General features: G+C 40.2%; 1 protein-coding gene across 4 annotated transcripts in view; it reads left to right on the top strand.

Moving 5' to 3' along the window:
• Positions 1–12900, top strand: part of LOC133572171 (lactadherin-like) — a 59547-nt gene that overhangs the window by 40347 nt on the left and 6300 nt on the right. For all 4 annotated transcript variants that reach the window (XM_061924941.2, XM_061924940.2, XM_061924939.2 and 1 more), the window contains 4 exons: positions 2383–2496; positions 5027–5208; positions 5268–5423; positions 6593–6737. In XM_061924941.2, the coding sequence (XP_061780925.2) occupies positions 2383–2496; positions 5027–5208; positions 5268–5423; positions 6593–6737 (597 nt within the window). The remainder of the gene's footprint in view (positions 1–2382; positions 2497–5026; positions 5209–5267; positions 5424–6592; positions 6738–12900) is intronic.

The following is a 12900-nucleotide window of genomic DNA, read 5'->3' as shown; positions in this document are numbered from 1 at the left end:
CTGAACAGGTCAGCCACCTGTTTAAAGACGATCACAGTTGAAATCTTGAAATGAAGGGCCTTTAATGGCCAAAACATTAACCTGGACAACATTTTAACAGCTGGTTGGCTCAGATTTTATTCTTTTCATTGCATTCACATGCTACAGTGGACAATTTAGCTTCAGTCCATGTGTGTTTATTGACAACAGGGTTATAACCTGGACACGTTAGCTCGTCGGTATGAAAACAGGTGACTGAGTCAAACAGCGGCGGTGTTAATGAAGCAGCGTCAGGCTGCTCACCGTCAGTGAAACGCTCGGTGAAATCGCGGATTAACGTTAAATATATGACGAGCCGCGAGCGATGCAGCTATAACCTATCTACCTATATTACCCTCTTATTTTGATCCCGTCCGTCCGTCCGTCCGTCCGTCCGTCCCTCTTCTTCTTCTTCTTCTTCTGGCCCACCAGGTGAATTAAGTGCTATTGGCGGAGTTACAATGCATAGTAGGCTACCGCCACCTACTGCACCGGAGTTGTAACTACAAGCAACATTCACAGACAGTCCCATTGCTTTTATGAGCGTTCGAGCGAGTCAAAAGCCGAAAAATCCATTTGTGGCGGACGTAATTCTTTCGTGGCGGGCCGCCACAAATAAATGAATGTGTGGGAAACACTGTGTATATATATATATATATATATATATATATATATATGGGCTGAATAATAATCACAATTTGGATGTGAATACATTTACTTGTGCACCCCCAGTAAATAAAATAAAAAAAGAGAGAAAAAAAAAGGATTATTATTTAAAAAAAAATTATATATATATATATATATATATATATATATATATATATATATATATATATATATATGGCTGAATAATAATCACGATTTGGAAGTGAATACATTTACTTGTGCACCCCTAGTAAACCGCTGCCACTGCTCACTACCTTTTTAAAGAAGTCCAAATTGTGTATCTAAACTTGATTGAGGCAACATAGCAAATATTCTTGTTTAGGGTAGCTAAACACCTATCGCACAGTTACTGCTCTTCTGCTCCGCCAGATTCTCAAATATTCATCCAAATATTATAAAATGTTTAACGTTTTTTTACTGTAAAATCTTGTTGTTTTAATGTTTTAGTGTCTTACTGTATATGGAAAAAAACAGTACCAAAGTTGATTTTATGTTAAAAAACTCAGTCGGCGGAATTTAACTGTAAAATGTATTGTCAATTTAACAGTCTACAATTTGATTGATAATTTGTTTTGAAATCATAAGTCAAGCAGATATTTAAGTACAGTATTTCTTTATTTTAACAAAAAATATTTTTGTAATACATGATAATATAATATTTTGATAATATTGAAATTAAAAAGATATTCAATTGCGGGCACTACATGATTTTTTTTTTTCAAAAGGGAAAGAACAACTATATTTAGTAAGAAAAGATTAATAATTTTATTGACTTATATTATTTCCAGGCTTTCAAGGGCCACATAAAATAATGTGGCAGGCCAGATTTGGCCCCCGAGCATTGAGTTTGACACCAGTGTCTTATAATGTATTGTGCCTGCTGGGGTATATATAGCCAAACAGCAGTGTAGATTTAATGGCAAAGCTAACAACCAATCAGTTTAGTGTGATGAAGTCTTAGTACAAGTGTCAAACTGGGCCTCTCTGTCCACATTTTATTGTTGCTCATTTCCATCATGACTGCAGCGTGGATAATGTGTATGATTGAAAACACAGAGCGCTATTTGCAGAGACGCCATGTGGGTGGCGAGACACTTTGTTTGCGTGGGACAAACACAACGTCTGTTTGTCGGCATATTTTGTGCACGCGAAAAAGCGTCAGAGAGTTGACATCGGAGTGTTGTAAGGGACAAGCGGTAGAAAATGGATGGATGGATGTTGCCAAGCATTTCATATAGCTTATTGAGTCACACTGGAGGGCTGGGGGATGAGAGGCTTTGTCAATGGTGCCATCCGGTGGTGTTAGAAGGAGGTGCAGGGATGATGCTCATACTTGACTCATTTGCAATAAATGTGCAGCACGATGTGTCAAGAGGGCTTTTTATATTTTGGGCGTCTGCTGGATGTTGTTTCTCTGTGACTTGCAGTGATGACCTAACCAGTTGACTTGTTTTCCTCCTGGAAGGCACACACTGTACTTTTGATTTGAGTCATATTATAAATATAAATCGCCGCCTTGCTTATTTCCCTCAGCCTTCCAGCTGCAGCCTGGTTAGCATGACATCGACTGACTAACCCCTGTTTAATTCTCTTCCGCTTCCAACTTTTAATCTGCTTTTGCGGCCTGCCGACAGCATCCAAGCAACGTTCTGTTTATTGTTTATGTGGTGGTGATATGCATGTGTCGTGTGTTCTTAGACATCAACGACTGTGCCCGGCAGCCGTGCCAGAACGGCGGCACCTGCAGGGACCTGGAGGGAGATTTCAAATGCCAATGCCCGTCGCCTTTCGTGGGCAAAAACTGCCAGCTGCGTAAGTGCGCACACTCAACAGCCGTGTTGACCCAATTCCTGATATCACAGCGAGAAAAACACTTTGGCCATGTAGGTGCTACTGCACTGCTACCCTAAAATCTAATGCTAGAGATTAGGGGCATAACGATGGGTTATAACAATTATTCGATTTTATTTCAAATGATATGATTCAAGGACGATATTATTTTTTTTAAACTATACAATCCGAAACAATTTAGTGAGTTGAAACCGATTTATTAACTTTTTAACAAAAAATTCCACAAGTGTGACTGTTAATACTGGATACTGGACACTGCAGATGAAGTTTCCTATATTCCTGTTATTTTTTATTTTTTTGGAAGATAATTGCCCATTGATCATGTCATGTATTTACTTTCCTCCTCAGCGGAGGGGTGGAGTTACACCACACTCCCAATAATACATTGCAGTTCTTTAGGCAGATAAAATGGCCTTAACTCCAAAGTAAGATATTTCAAATTTTCAGAGTAGGAGTTTCAAATCATCTTAAAGGGGAACTGCATTTTTTGGGAGAATTTTGCCTATCATTCACAATCATTATGAGAGAGGAACTAAGGAACTCTTTTTCTAGCGTAGTAACACATCGCCGTGATTTAGCCGTAAAAGGTAACTATGGCAAGAGATAAGATAGCTTCTACGTCAACACAAAACGCGCTTGAGTTTGTAATGCACAAACACTGCCATAAGACACCAATACTGACCAAAAAACATGACCAATTATATTACAGTGTCTGTAAAGAATTAGCCCACATTTCATGTTTTGTTTGTACAGCTAGCCAGACAGCGTATGTACTGTAGTTGTAACACGGATGACGTGCTGCGTGTATCATGGTCGATATTAAAGTGACTCACTCTATGGACCGTTGTCTGTTTGGTCCTGCTGGTCGTAGTTGTTTTTTCTAGTTCGAGGGAATCGTGTCATTTATGTTGAAATAGCTTGTCTCCAAATTCCACATTTGCAGCTTCTAGAAGCAGTAGTTCATCCTCCGTTCATTCAGCTGTTACTACATTATGCATAGAGTTGCAGTGTGTACACAAAACGTTGATGGAGGGATTTGAAGGCTACAATGGTGACTCCCATCAGCCGCATTTTCCAAGCATTTTATATAATTTTAAAATCCTAATTAAAAATGTGTTCTTGTCTCTCATAATGATTTGTGAACAATAGGCTAAATTCCCAAAAAAGTGAATTACCCCTTTAATGTCTGTGCACCCTGCTTGTTTAACGAGGGCAGCTCTTCCTCCTCCCCGAGTCATGCCGCTGAAGTTGAAGTTCCTCCATGTTTTCCAGAGACCGAACATTTGCTGGTAGTATAAACGGAAATGTTAACATTCCTTTGCTCACCATTTGCCAGAGTTTATAGTCCGCTCCTCCCCGTCTGCCGCACTTTCGTTTAGGCTTGTTGTTGCCTGTTGCCCCGTCTGTAGCAGTTCGAGTGTCTGGTTAGCATATCATGTTAGCTCAGAGAAGGACTCCAGTGTAGCTGGGTCAAAAAGTCTGAAATTGTTGCACGCTTTCAGCTTTATTTAGGTTGCCATCTTGGATCTTTATACATAAGTTTGCGGTCCTTGAATATTTCAAAAGTGCTAATAACAACTTTATATAAAGTCTGCTCTTCTTAATGCCATTTTTTTTATTTTCTAGTATCGATAAAATGGATGAATTACCTTTTTAAATCGATGTTGTGTGTGTTAATTAATATTAATGGTTTTTGATTATAAAATCCACTTTTTAATTGTGACATTTAAAAATTAGCTGATTATGATAGCTGCTGTCCACTTGTTATATCTTATTTTATTATCATATTATACTTTGCAAATATGACACAGTTACAAGTCCAAGACATTACATAGCACTAAGGTATAGTTTATGGTGGTGTTTTTTGTTTTCTTTTTGTTGCGCCCAAAAAAATGTTAAAACTGTAAATATTGTACTTATTACACACCGGCTGTGTGATTGTAATGTGCATCTTCGATGTAGTTTTCCTTAACAAATTTGGAGGAGTTGAAATTGCCATGTAGAATTGCCAATGTATATTAGCATCAAGCTAACGCATTTTGGAAAAAGTGAAGCCTTGCTTAACTTACATTGTGTTTTTTGAATCAATTTCTTTGTTGGCATTGGAAATTGCAACATTACCTAGAGGTAGTTTGGTTGAATCTGCTCTCAGTGCTGCTGGAGTGATTGCCAAATGTCGAAGTGCAAAGAGTCGGCACATCACACGCAACCCAGGTATCGTAACAAGGAACTGAGTGATTTTCGTGAATCTGTGCGGGATTTGGTACCCATTCCTAATTGAATGTACTCAGTTTTGATTGGTATGGATAAAAAGTATTAATGTAACAATAGTCAGGAGGTGTGTATTTCCACATTTAGTTTTATACTGTCACTGGATCTTCAATAATCTGCCACATTTGTTGATTTTACTACACTCTTTACACATGATTTTATTTAATACTGCATTTAGCAAGCAATACTCACCTTACTCTGACCTGTTTTGCCCAAACAGGCTGCATTTCCCTGCTCGGCATGGAGGGAGGAGGCGTGGCCGAGTCACAGATCTCCGCCTCTTCAGTCCGCTACACCTTTCTGGGCATGCAGCGCTGGGGGTCGGAGCTGGCACGCCTCAACAACAAGGGTCTGGTGAACGCCTGGAGCCCTGCCCCTCATGACAGGAACCCCTGGCTGGAGGTTGGACCTTTTTAAACGATGCGAGTCTGCTGGCTGTTATTCACGGCCTGTTTTTTTAGGTCAACATGCAGAGCAAGATGCGCGTCACGGGCATCGTTACGCAGGGCGCCAGTCGCGTGGGAACATCCGAGTTCATTAAGGCCTTCAAAGTGGCCTCCAGTCTGGATGGCAAGACATACACCACGTACAGGACTGAAGGACAGAGGAAGGACCAGGTGAGGATGCAAGCAGCTTTTCAAAAGTAGATAAGAGTCTAGATCGGGATTCTCAAACTGTGGTGCATGTACCACTAGTGGTACGCAGGCTCCATCAAGTGGTACGCCAAATAAAATGATTAGTGTTTTATTTTCCCATATTCAGTGTTACTGTTGAAACTATGTGTAATATTACATTGGCCAAAAATATTAAATATACCTGTTAAAGGGGAACATTATCACCAGACCTATGTAAGCGTCAATATATACCTTGATGTTGCAGAAAAAAGACCATATATTTTTTTAACCGATTTCCGAACTCTAAATGGGTGAATTTTGGCGAATTAAATATTCGCTCTCGGAGCGATGCCGTCACAACGTGACGTCGCATCGGGAAGCAATCCGCCATTTTCTCAAACACCGGGTCAAAACAGCTGTTATTTTCCGTTTTTTCGACTGTTTTCCGTACCTTGGAGACATCATGCCTCATCGGTGGGTTGTCGGAGGGTGTAACAACACGAACAGGGACGGATTCAAGTTGCACCAGTGGCCCAAAGATGCGAAAGTGGCAAGAAATTGGACGTTTTTCCGCACACTTTACCGACCGGTAGCACGGCAAGCAATGGCGGCAGTTTGTTCCCGCAGACGAGCGAGCTAAACCCCCTGGATGTCTTGGCTCACACCGTCCTGGATGATGCCACCCTCTGCATACCGTTGTCCGTAGCCAGAGGAGCCTGTTCAGTGCTAGACTGCTTCATCCCAAGTGCAGGACTAATAGACTAAAAAACTCCTTTGCCCCACATGCCATTAGACTGTACAACTCCTCTCTGGGAGGGAGGGGGGGTACTCTGATGACAGGGGATGCAAAACAATAACAGTGCAATAATTTTTCATAACATGGTCACGACTGCCTAGTTTCTCTTGTTATATTCTTATTTTACTGTTATGTTTTTATTCTCATTGTTGCTTTTTATTTTTATTCTATTGTAATATTTTTCTATTTTGTTTCCATTTATACCCCCACTTTTTTACTTTTTACTTTTTATATTCGATCTCAATTCTGTACACTGCTGCTGGAATTTTAATTTTCCTGAGGGAACTCTCCTGAAGGAATCAATAAAGTACCATCTATCTCTCTATCTAACCACCAGTGGGCGCAGTTTGACTCCTTCCTCTGCTCTCCTTTTTAGATATTTGTTGGAAATGTCGACAACGACAGCACAAAGACCAACGTGTTCGACCCGCCCATCATCGCTCAGTACATCCGCATCATCCCGGTGGTGTGTCGTAAGGCCTGCACCCTGCGCCTGGAGCTGGTGGGATGCGAACTCAATGGTAAACACACACACACACACTGTCAGCTGAAGTTTGTTAGCTTTTCAACTTCCAGGTGGCTTCATTATTTTGTGGCTAATCCAGTAAGCCAAAAGATGACATCACGCCTTAATTAGGACTTTGGTTTCAAAAGGAGCCGCCCATAGTATTAATCAAACACACATGATGAGACGTTACGACATAAGGATGGTGATGCTTCACAGCAGGAACAGTCTGTCTAAATATGCAACATCCTGCTTGGTTCTTTCAAGTGTTTTTTGTGCGTGAGTGCGTGCATGTTCATTTCACCGCCGCTTGTGTTGCCTGCGCATGTGAAGACCTCACATTCCTCATGTCGCTGCTCAACTAGCATGTCCGTGTCTATTCTGCTTCTATAATTTCTGCATGGCTGCTAGATTTGTGCCAGTGTATTGGGGGTTTGGGAGTAGCAGCGCACAAGTTCATTTCAGAACAAACACAATCTTTTTATTGTTTTGCAATGGTTAAGAAACTCTCGCACTAGCGCTACATACAGTCTGTCAAAAAAGCAAAGTAGGGTTCATATCTGGGGTTTGCTTTGATCATTTGACTGATGATCGTTATGATTCATCATTCAGCGGTTAATAGTTTCTCTCAGCATTCACATGCATTGTCTTCAGGAATTTGGCAATTGCAACTGTTTTGCAACTTTTTATGCTCGCTTATGAGCAACAAACACAGTGACAGAAATCTTTCAAAACCTCCTTCCTTCTAGACCAGACCTGGGCAAATTAAAGCCCGGGGCTGCATGCGGCCCGTTAAGCTTTTCAATCTGGCCCGCCGGACATTCCCAAATAATTTTTTTAGATCTTCAAGATCGAAATTGTAGCTGCCATTATGATTTGCAGTGATGTTTTTCAAATGACCGTAAGTCTTGAACTATACAAAGCATTTCGAAGGTTGGAATCTGCGCTTTTGCTTTATATACTAGTTACTATGGTAATCTAAGTCACAGCAGCTCGAACGAGGCACCAAGAAGTGTTGGTGGGGAGCGTTTCCACAGAGTGTTTTCAGCGCGGCCCGCCTGAAATGCGGGTGTCAGACATGGAAGAACATTTTTACAACAAAGTTCAGCCAGAAAAGGGATATCTGATTGTAGGTGGGGTTTTTTTTACCCATCGCATTCATATTTCACTGTTTGTTGCATTTTTGTTGTGTTTTTCTTGATTGTAACATATGTCGATCAAGAGGGGGGGGTGGGTGACGTTGATATTAGGGATGTCTGATAATGGCTTTTTGCCGAAATCAGATATTCCGATATTGTCCAACTCTTTAATTACCGATACCGATATCAACCGATATATACAGTTGTGGAATTAACACATTGTTATGTCTAATTTGGACAACCAGGTATGGTGAAGATAAGGCACTTTTAAATTTTTTTTTATAAAATAAGATAAATTAAAAACATTTTCTTGAATAAAAAAAGAAAGTAAAACAATATAAAAACAGTTACATAGAAACTAGTAATTATTGAAAATGAGTAAAGTTAAAGTTAAAGTACCAATGATTGTCACACACACACTAGGTGTGGCGAGATTATTCTCTGCATTTGACCCATCACCCTTGATCACCCCCTGGGAGGTGAGGGGAGCAGCAGCGGTGGCCGCGCCCGGGAATCATTTTTTTGGTGATTTAACCCCCAATTCCAACCCTTGATGCTGAGTGCCAAGCAGGGAGGTAATGGGTCCCATTTTTATAGTCTTTGGTATGACTCGGCCGGGGTTTGAACTCACAACCTACCGATCTCAGGGCGGACACTCTAACCACTAGGCCACTGAGTAGGTGGCCTAGTGTTAGTACTATTAGTGGACCAGCAGCACGCACAATCATGTGTGCTTACGGACTGTATCCCTTGCAGACTGTATTGATATATATTGATATATAATGTAGGAACCAGAATATTTATAACAGAAAGAAACAACCCTTTTGTGTGAATGAGTGTGAATGGGGGAGGGAGGTTTTTTGGGTGGGTGCACTAATTGTAAGTGTATCTTGTGTTTTTTATGTTGATTTAATAAAAAAACAAAAAAAACGATACCGATAATAAAAAAAAAAAACGATACCGATAATTTCCGATATTACATTTTAACGCATTTATAGGCCGATATTATCGGACATCCCTAGTTGTTAGCTTTGCCATTAAATCTACACTGCTGTTTGGCTGTATATACCCAAGCAGGCACAATACATTATAAGACTGGTGTCAAACTCAAGGCCCGGGGGCCAAATCTGGCCCGCCACATTATTTTATGTGGCCCATGAAAGCCTGGAAATAATATACGTCAATAAAATTTTCTTACTAAATATATTTGTTCTTTCCATCTCTAGTTCATATGTTGTCAATATTCAATGTTTTATCTTTAATAGTTAATATTGTAAATCCCACATTCTTTATTTTCATGTACGCCGACACCTCACCACGCTTGCCCCACTATTTGAGAAGCACCGTCCTAACAAGATAAGCTCGCCCTGTGTATCAGCGCACCACTTTTTAAAAGAGCAGGCTTCACTACACATCTTAAAATCCAGTCCGCCAAACTTAACAATGTGAAAGCTGTAGGTTTGATCATTTTGTTTTTCTTCTGCAAAATAGGCTTTTAGCCTAGCATGACGTGTGAGTGTAATGTTAGCATAATAGCGCACATAGCAATGCTAGTGTTGCTATCCTTTGTGATCTTATGTCCCACTCCGTTAATGTTACAATTGTTGTATGTCATATGTGGTATCTATCACTAGGGATGTGTACTAAGTAACGCTATATTTTGGTGGTGGTTTCTAATTGATTCTGGACAAATGATACGGCTATCAGTACTGATCGTTGTAATAATGACACCCTATCACATTCACTTCAGGTGCCGCTGCTACCTATAACAAAAGACACAGGTAGGACTTGATAATTAGCTTGGAATAATCACAAACAAGGAAGCAACACAATACAAAAGTTTGTAACTCAACTTTATTTCCTCTTCAAAAGTCCCTTTAAAGTCACACACGCTAATAAGAGTTAGTGTCCGTTTGAAGTGATTGGCTTAACTCACGAGTCAAGACCGCCGGTACCACGCTTTATCAATCGTCCTCTTAGCGATCTAGTAATCCACAGGCCAATATTAATCCACTCAAAAAAGTGAAAAACTGAACTAATATATTTATCCCCAAAGTTGCTCTGAAGCAGGATAGCATCCGCTGACAGTTGTTTAGTCGCCGTCTGACGTCACTCCATTGCAAAGTGCTTGTGTGGCATCAAAACACACCTTGCTTAAACGCACAACCACCTAGTATGCTAATAGATTTGTATGATATATTTTATATGATATATCATGTAAAAGGTTTGTGCTCTGCCTACATAAATATGATTTCCAGCTGAGTATAATTGTAATGAATAGAAACACAGTGATGGATCTGTGTGGTGTTTACAAGATGATGACATAACTGCATTATTGCACCTTGCACTGCAGACATACTTGGCTTGTTTAAGACCTAAAAAGCAGGTGTTGATAAAAGACTTCCCTGCTGTGAGATTTTACATGATGTTGGTGGAGTACAACCTCTTATGCTAATAAAAATGGTAATAAAAATTTTTTTTTTTACATCAGTATTTAATACAATTACATGTACAAAACCAGTGAAGTTGGCACGTTGTGTAATTCCTAAATAAAAACAGAATGATTTGCAAATCATTTTCAACTTATATTCAATTGAATAAACTGCAAAGACAAGATATTTAATGTTCAAACTAAGAAACTTAATTTTTTTTTTGCAAATAATCATTAACTTAGAATTTAATGTCAGCAACATATTGCAAACAAGTTGGCACAGGGGCATTTTTACCATTGTGTTACATGGCCTTTCTTTTTAACACTCAGTAAATGTTTGGGAACTGAGGAGACCAATTTTTGAAGTTTTTCAGGTGGAATTCTTTCCCATTCTTGCTTGATGTACAGCTTAAATTGTTTAACAGTCCGGGGTCTCCGTTGTGGTATTTTAGGCTTCATGATGCGCCACACATTTTCAAAGGGAGACAGGTCTGGACTACAGGCAGGCCAGTCTTGTACCCGAACTCTTTCACTACAAAGCCACACTGTAGTAACACGTGCAGAATGTGGCTTGGCATTGTCTTGCTGAAATAAGCAGGGGCGTCCATGATCAAGACGTTGCTTGGATGGCAACATATGTTGCTTCAAAACCTGTATGTACCTTTCAGCATTAATGGTGCCTTCACAGATGTGTAAGTTACCCATGCCTTGGCCACTAATACATCCCTGTACCATCACATATGTTGGCTTTTGAACTTTGCGCCTATAGCAGGTTATAACATGGTTCTTTTTCTCTTTGATCCGGAGGACACAACGTCCACAGTTTCCACAAACAATTTGAAATGTGGACTTGTCAGACCACAGAACACTTTTACACTTTGCATTAGTCCATCTTAGATGAGCTCGGGCCAAGCAAAGCCGGGGGCGTTTCTGGGTGTTGTTGATAAATGGTTTTCGCTTCGCATAGTAGAGTTTTAACTTGCACTTACAGATATAGCGACGAACTGTAGTTACTGACAGTGGTTTTCTGAAGGGTTCCTGAGCCCATTTGGTGATATTCTTTACACACTGATGTCGGTTTTTGATGCAGTACTGCCTGAGGGATCGAAGGTCACGGGCATTCAATGTTGGTTTTCGGCCTTGCCCCTTTTGTGCAGTGATTTCTCCAGATTCTCTGAACCTTTTGATGATATTACGGACCGTAGATGATAAAATCCCTAAATTCCTTGCAATAGCTCGTTGAGAAATGTTGTTCTTTATCTGTTGGACAATTTGCTCACGCATTTGTTCACAAAGTGGTGACCCTCGCCCCATCCTTGTTTGTGAATGACTGAGCATTTCATGGAAGCTGCTTTTATACACAATCATGGCACCCACCTGTTCCCAATTAGCCTGTTCACCTGTGGGATGTTCCAAATAAGTGTTTGATAAGCATTCCTCAACTTTCTCAGTCTTTTTGGCACTTGTACCAGCTTTTTTGAAACATGTTGCAGGCATCAAATTCCAAATGAGCTAACATTTGCAAAAAAATAACAAAGTTTACCAGTTTGAACGTTAAGTATCTTGTCTTTGCAGTCTATTCAATTGAATATCTGTTGAAAAGGATTTGCAAATCATTGCATTCTGTTTTTTTTTTTACGTTTTACACAACGTGCCAACTTCACTGGTTTTGGGTTTTGTAGTACTGAAGAATACCGCTGTCAATAAAGAATATCGATATTGGCAGGGCAGGAAACAGGATTTGACAAATACCGAGGTTAAAAAATGGTGGTCCAAGAGGAGATTTGAAAGGCTGAAATCATGGCTATCCCAGCATCATATAAAAATTATCTTAATCAGCACAATGAACACTGCATTTTTTTAAATGACTATGTTGAAGTTAAGGGTAATAAACAATTCTAACATCATTAAAACAAGTTTACAAACTTTACTGCACCTCCGACATTGATTTCAATCAATCAATCAACGTTTACTTATATAGCCCTTAATCACACATGTCTCAAAGGGCTGCAAAAGCCACAACGACATCCTCAGCTCGGATCCCACATCAGGGCAAGAAAAAACTCAACTTAATGGGAACGAGAAATTTTGGAAGGGACCGTAGATGTGGGGGACCTGCCCCCTTGGGTGACTGGTGCAATGGATGCCGAGTGGAACTCACAAACTTCTGCTTTGTAGTTCATGTCCTAGTCACAGCATAACGTGTCCAGGAATACATTCGGGGTAAAATTTTATATGAAGTGCCGTGTCATTTAATCATTTACATTTGACATGCACGTTTTCACACAAAACGCCGCCCTCCTCTACGCACAACAATACAACAGTAACATCATCCGGGATGAGCGTGTCACACCATCCATGAGGGGAGCAGTGTGCAGCAGCGGTGGCCGCACCCGGGAATCATTTTTGGTGATTTAACCCTGAATTCCAACCGTTGATGCTGAGTGCAAATATCCATATTTAGCTGCCCGGAATATACCTGTACATTATTCTTGAGCTTTTGACTTCCAGAATCAGCATGTCGTCATCCTTTTGTGTGAACAAGATTCAATTAAGTCTGAAAACCTTTGACAAGTTGACTTCATGTCCGTCGCAAGCCATTAGGACCT

Source organism: Nerophis lumbriciformis, linkage group LG29 (genome assembly GCF_033978685.3).
Source record: "Nerophis lumbriciformis linkage group LG29, RoL_Nlum_v2.1, whole genome shotgun sequence".
NCBI classification, from domain to species: domain Eukaryota; kingdom Metazoa; phylum Chordata; class Actinopteri; order Syngnathiformes; family Syngnathidae; genus Nerophis; species Nerophis lumbriciformis.
Note: the sequence above shows the minus strand (reverse complement) of the source record. Positions and strands in the feature narration are given on the sequence as shown.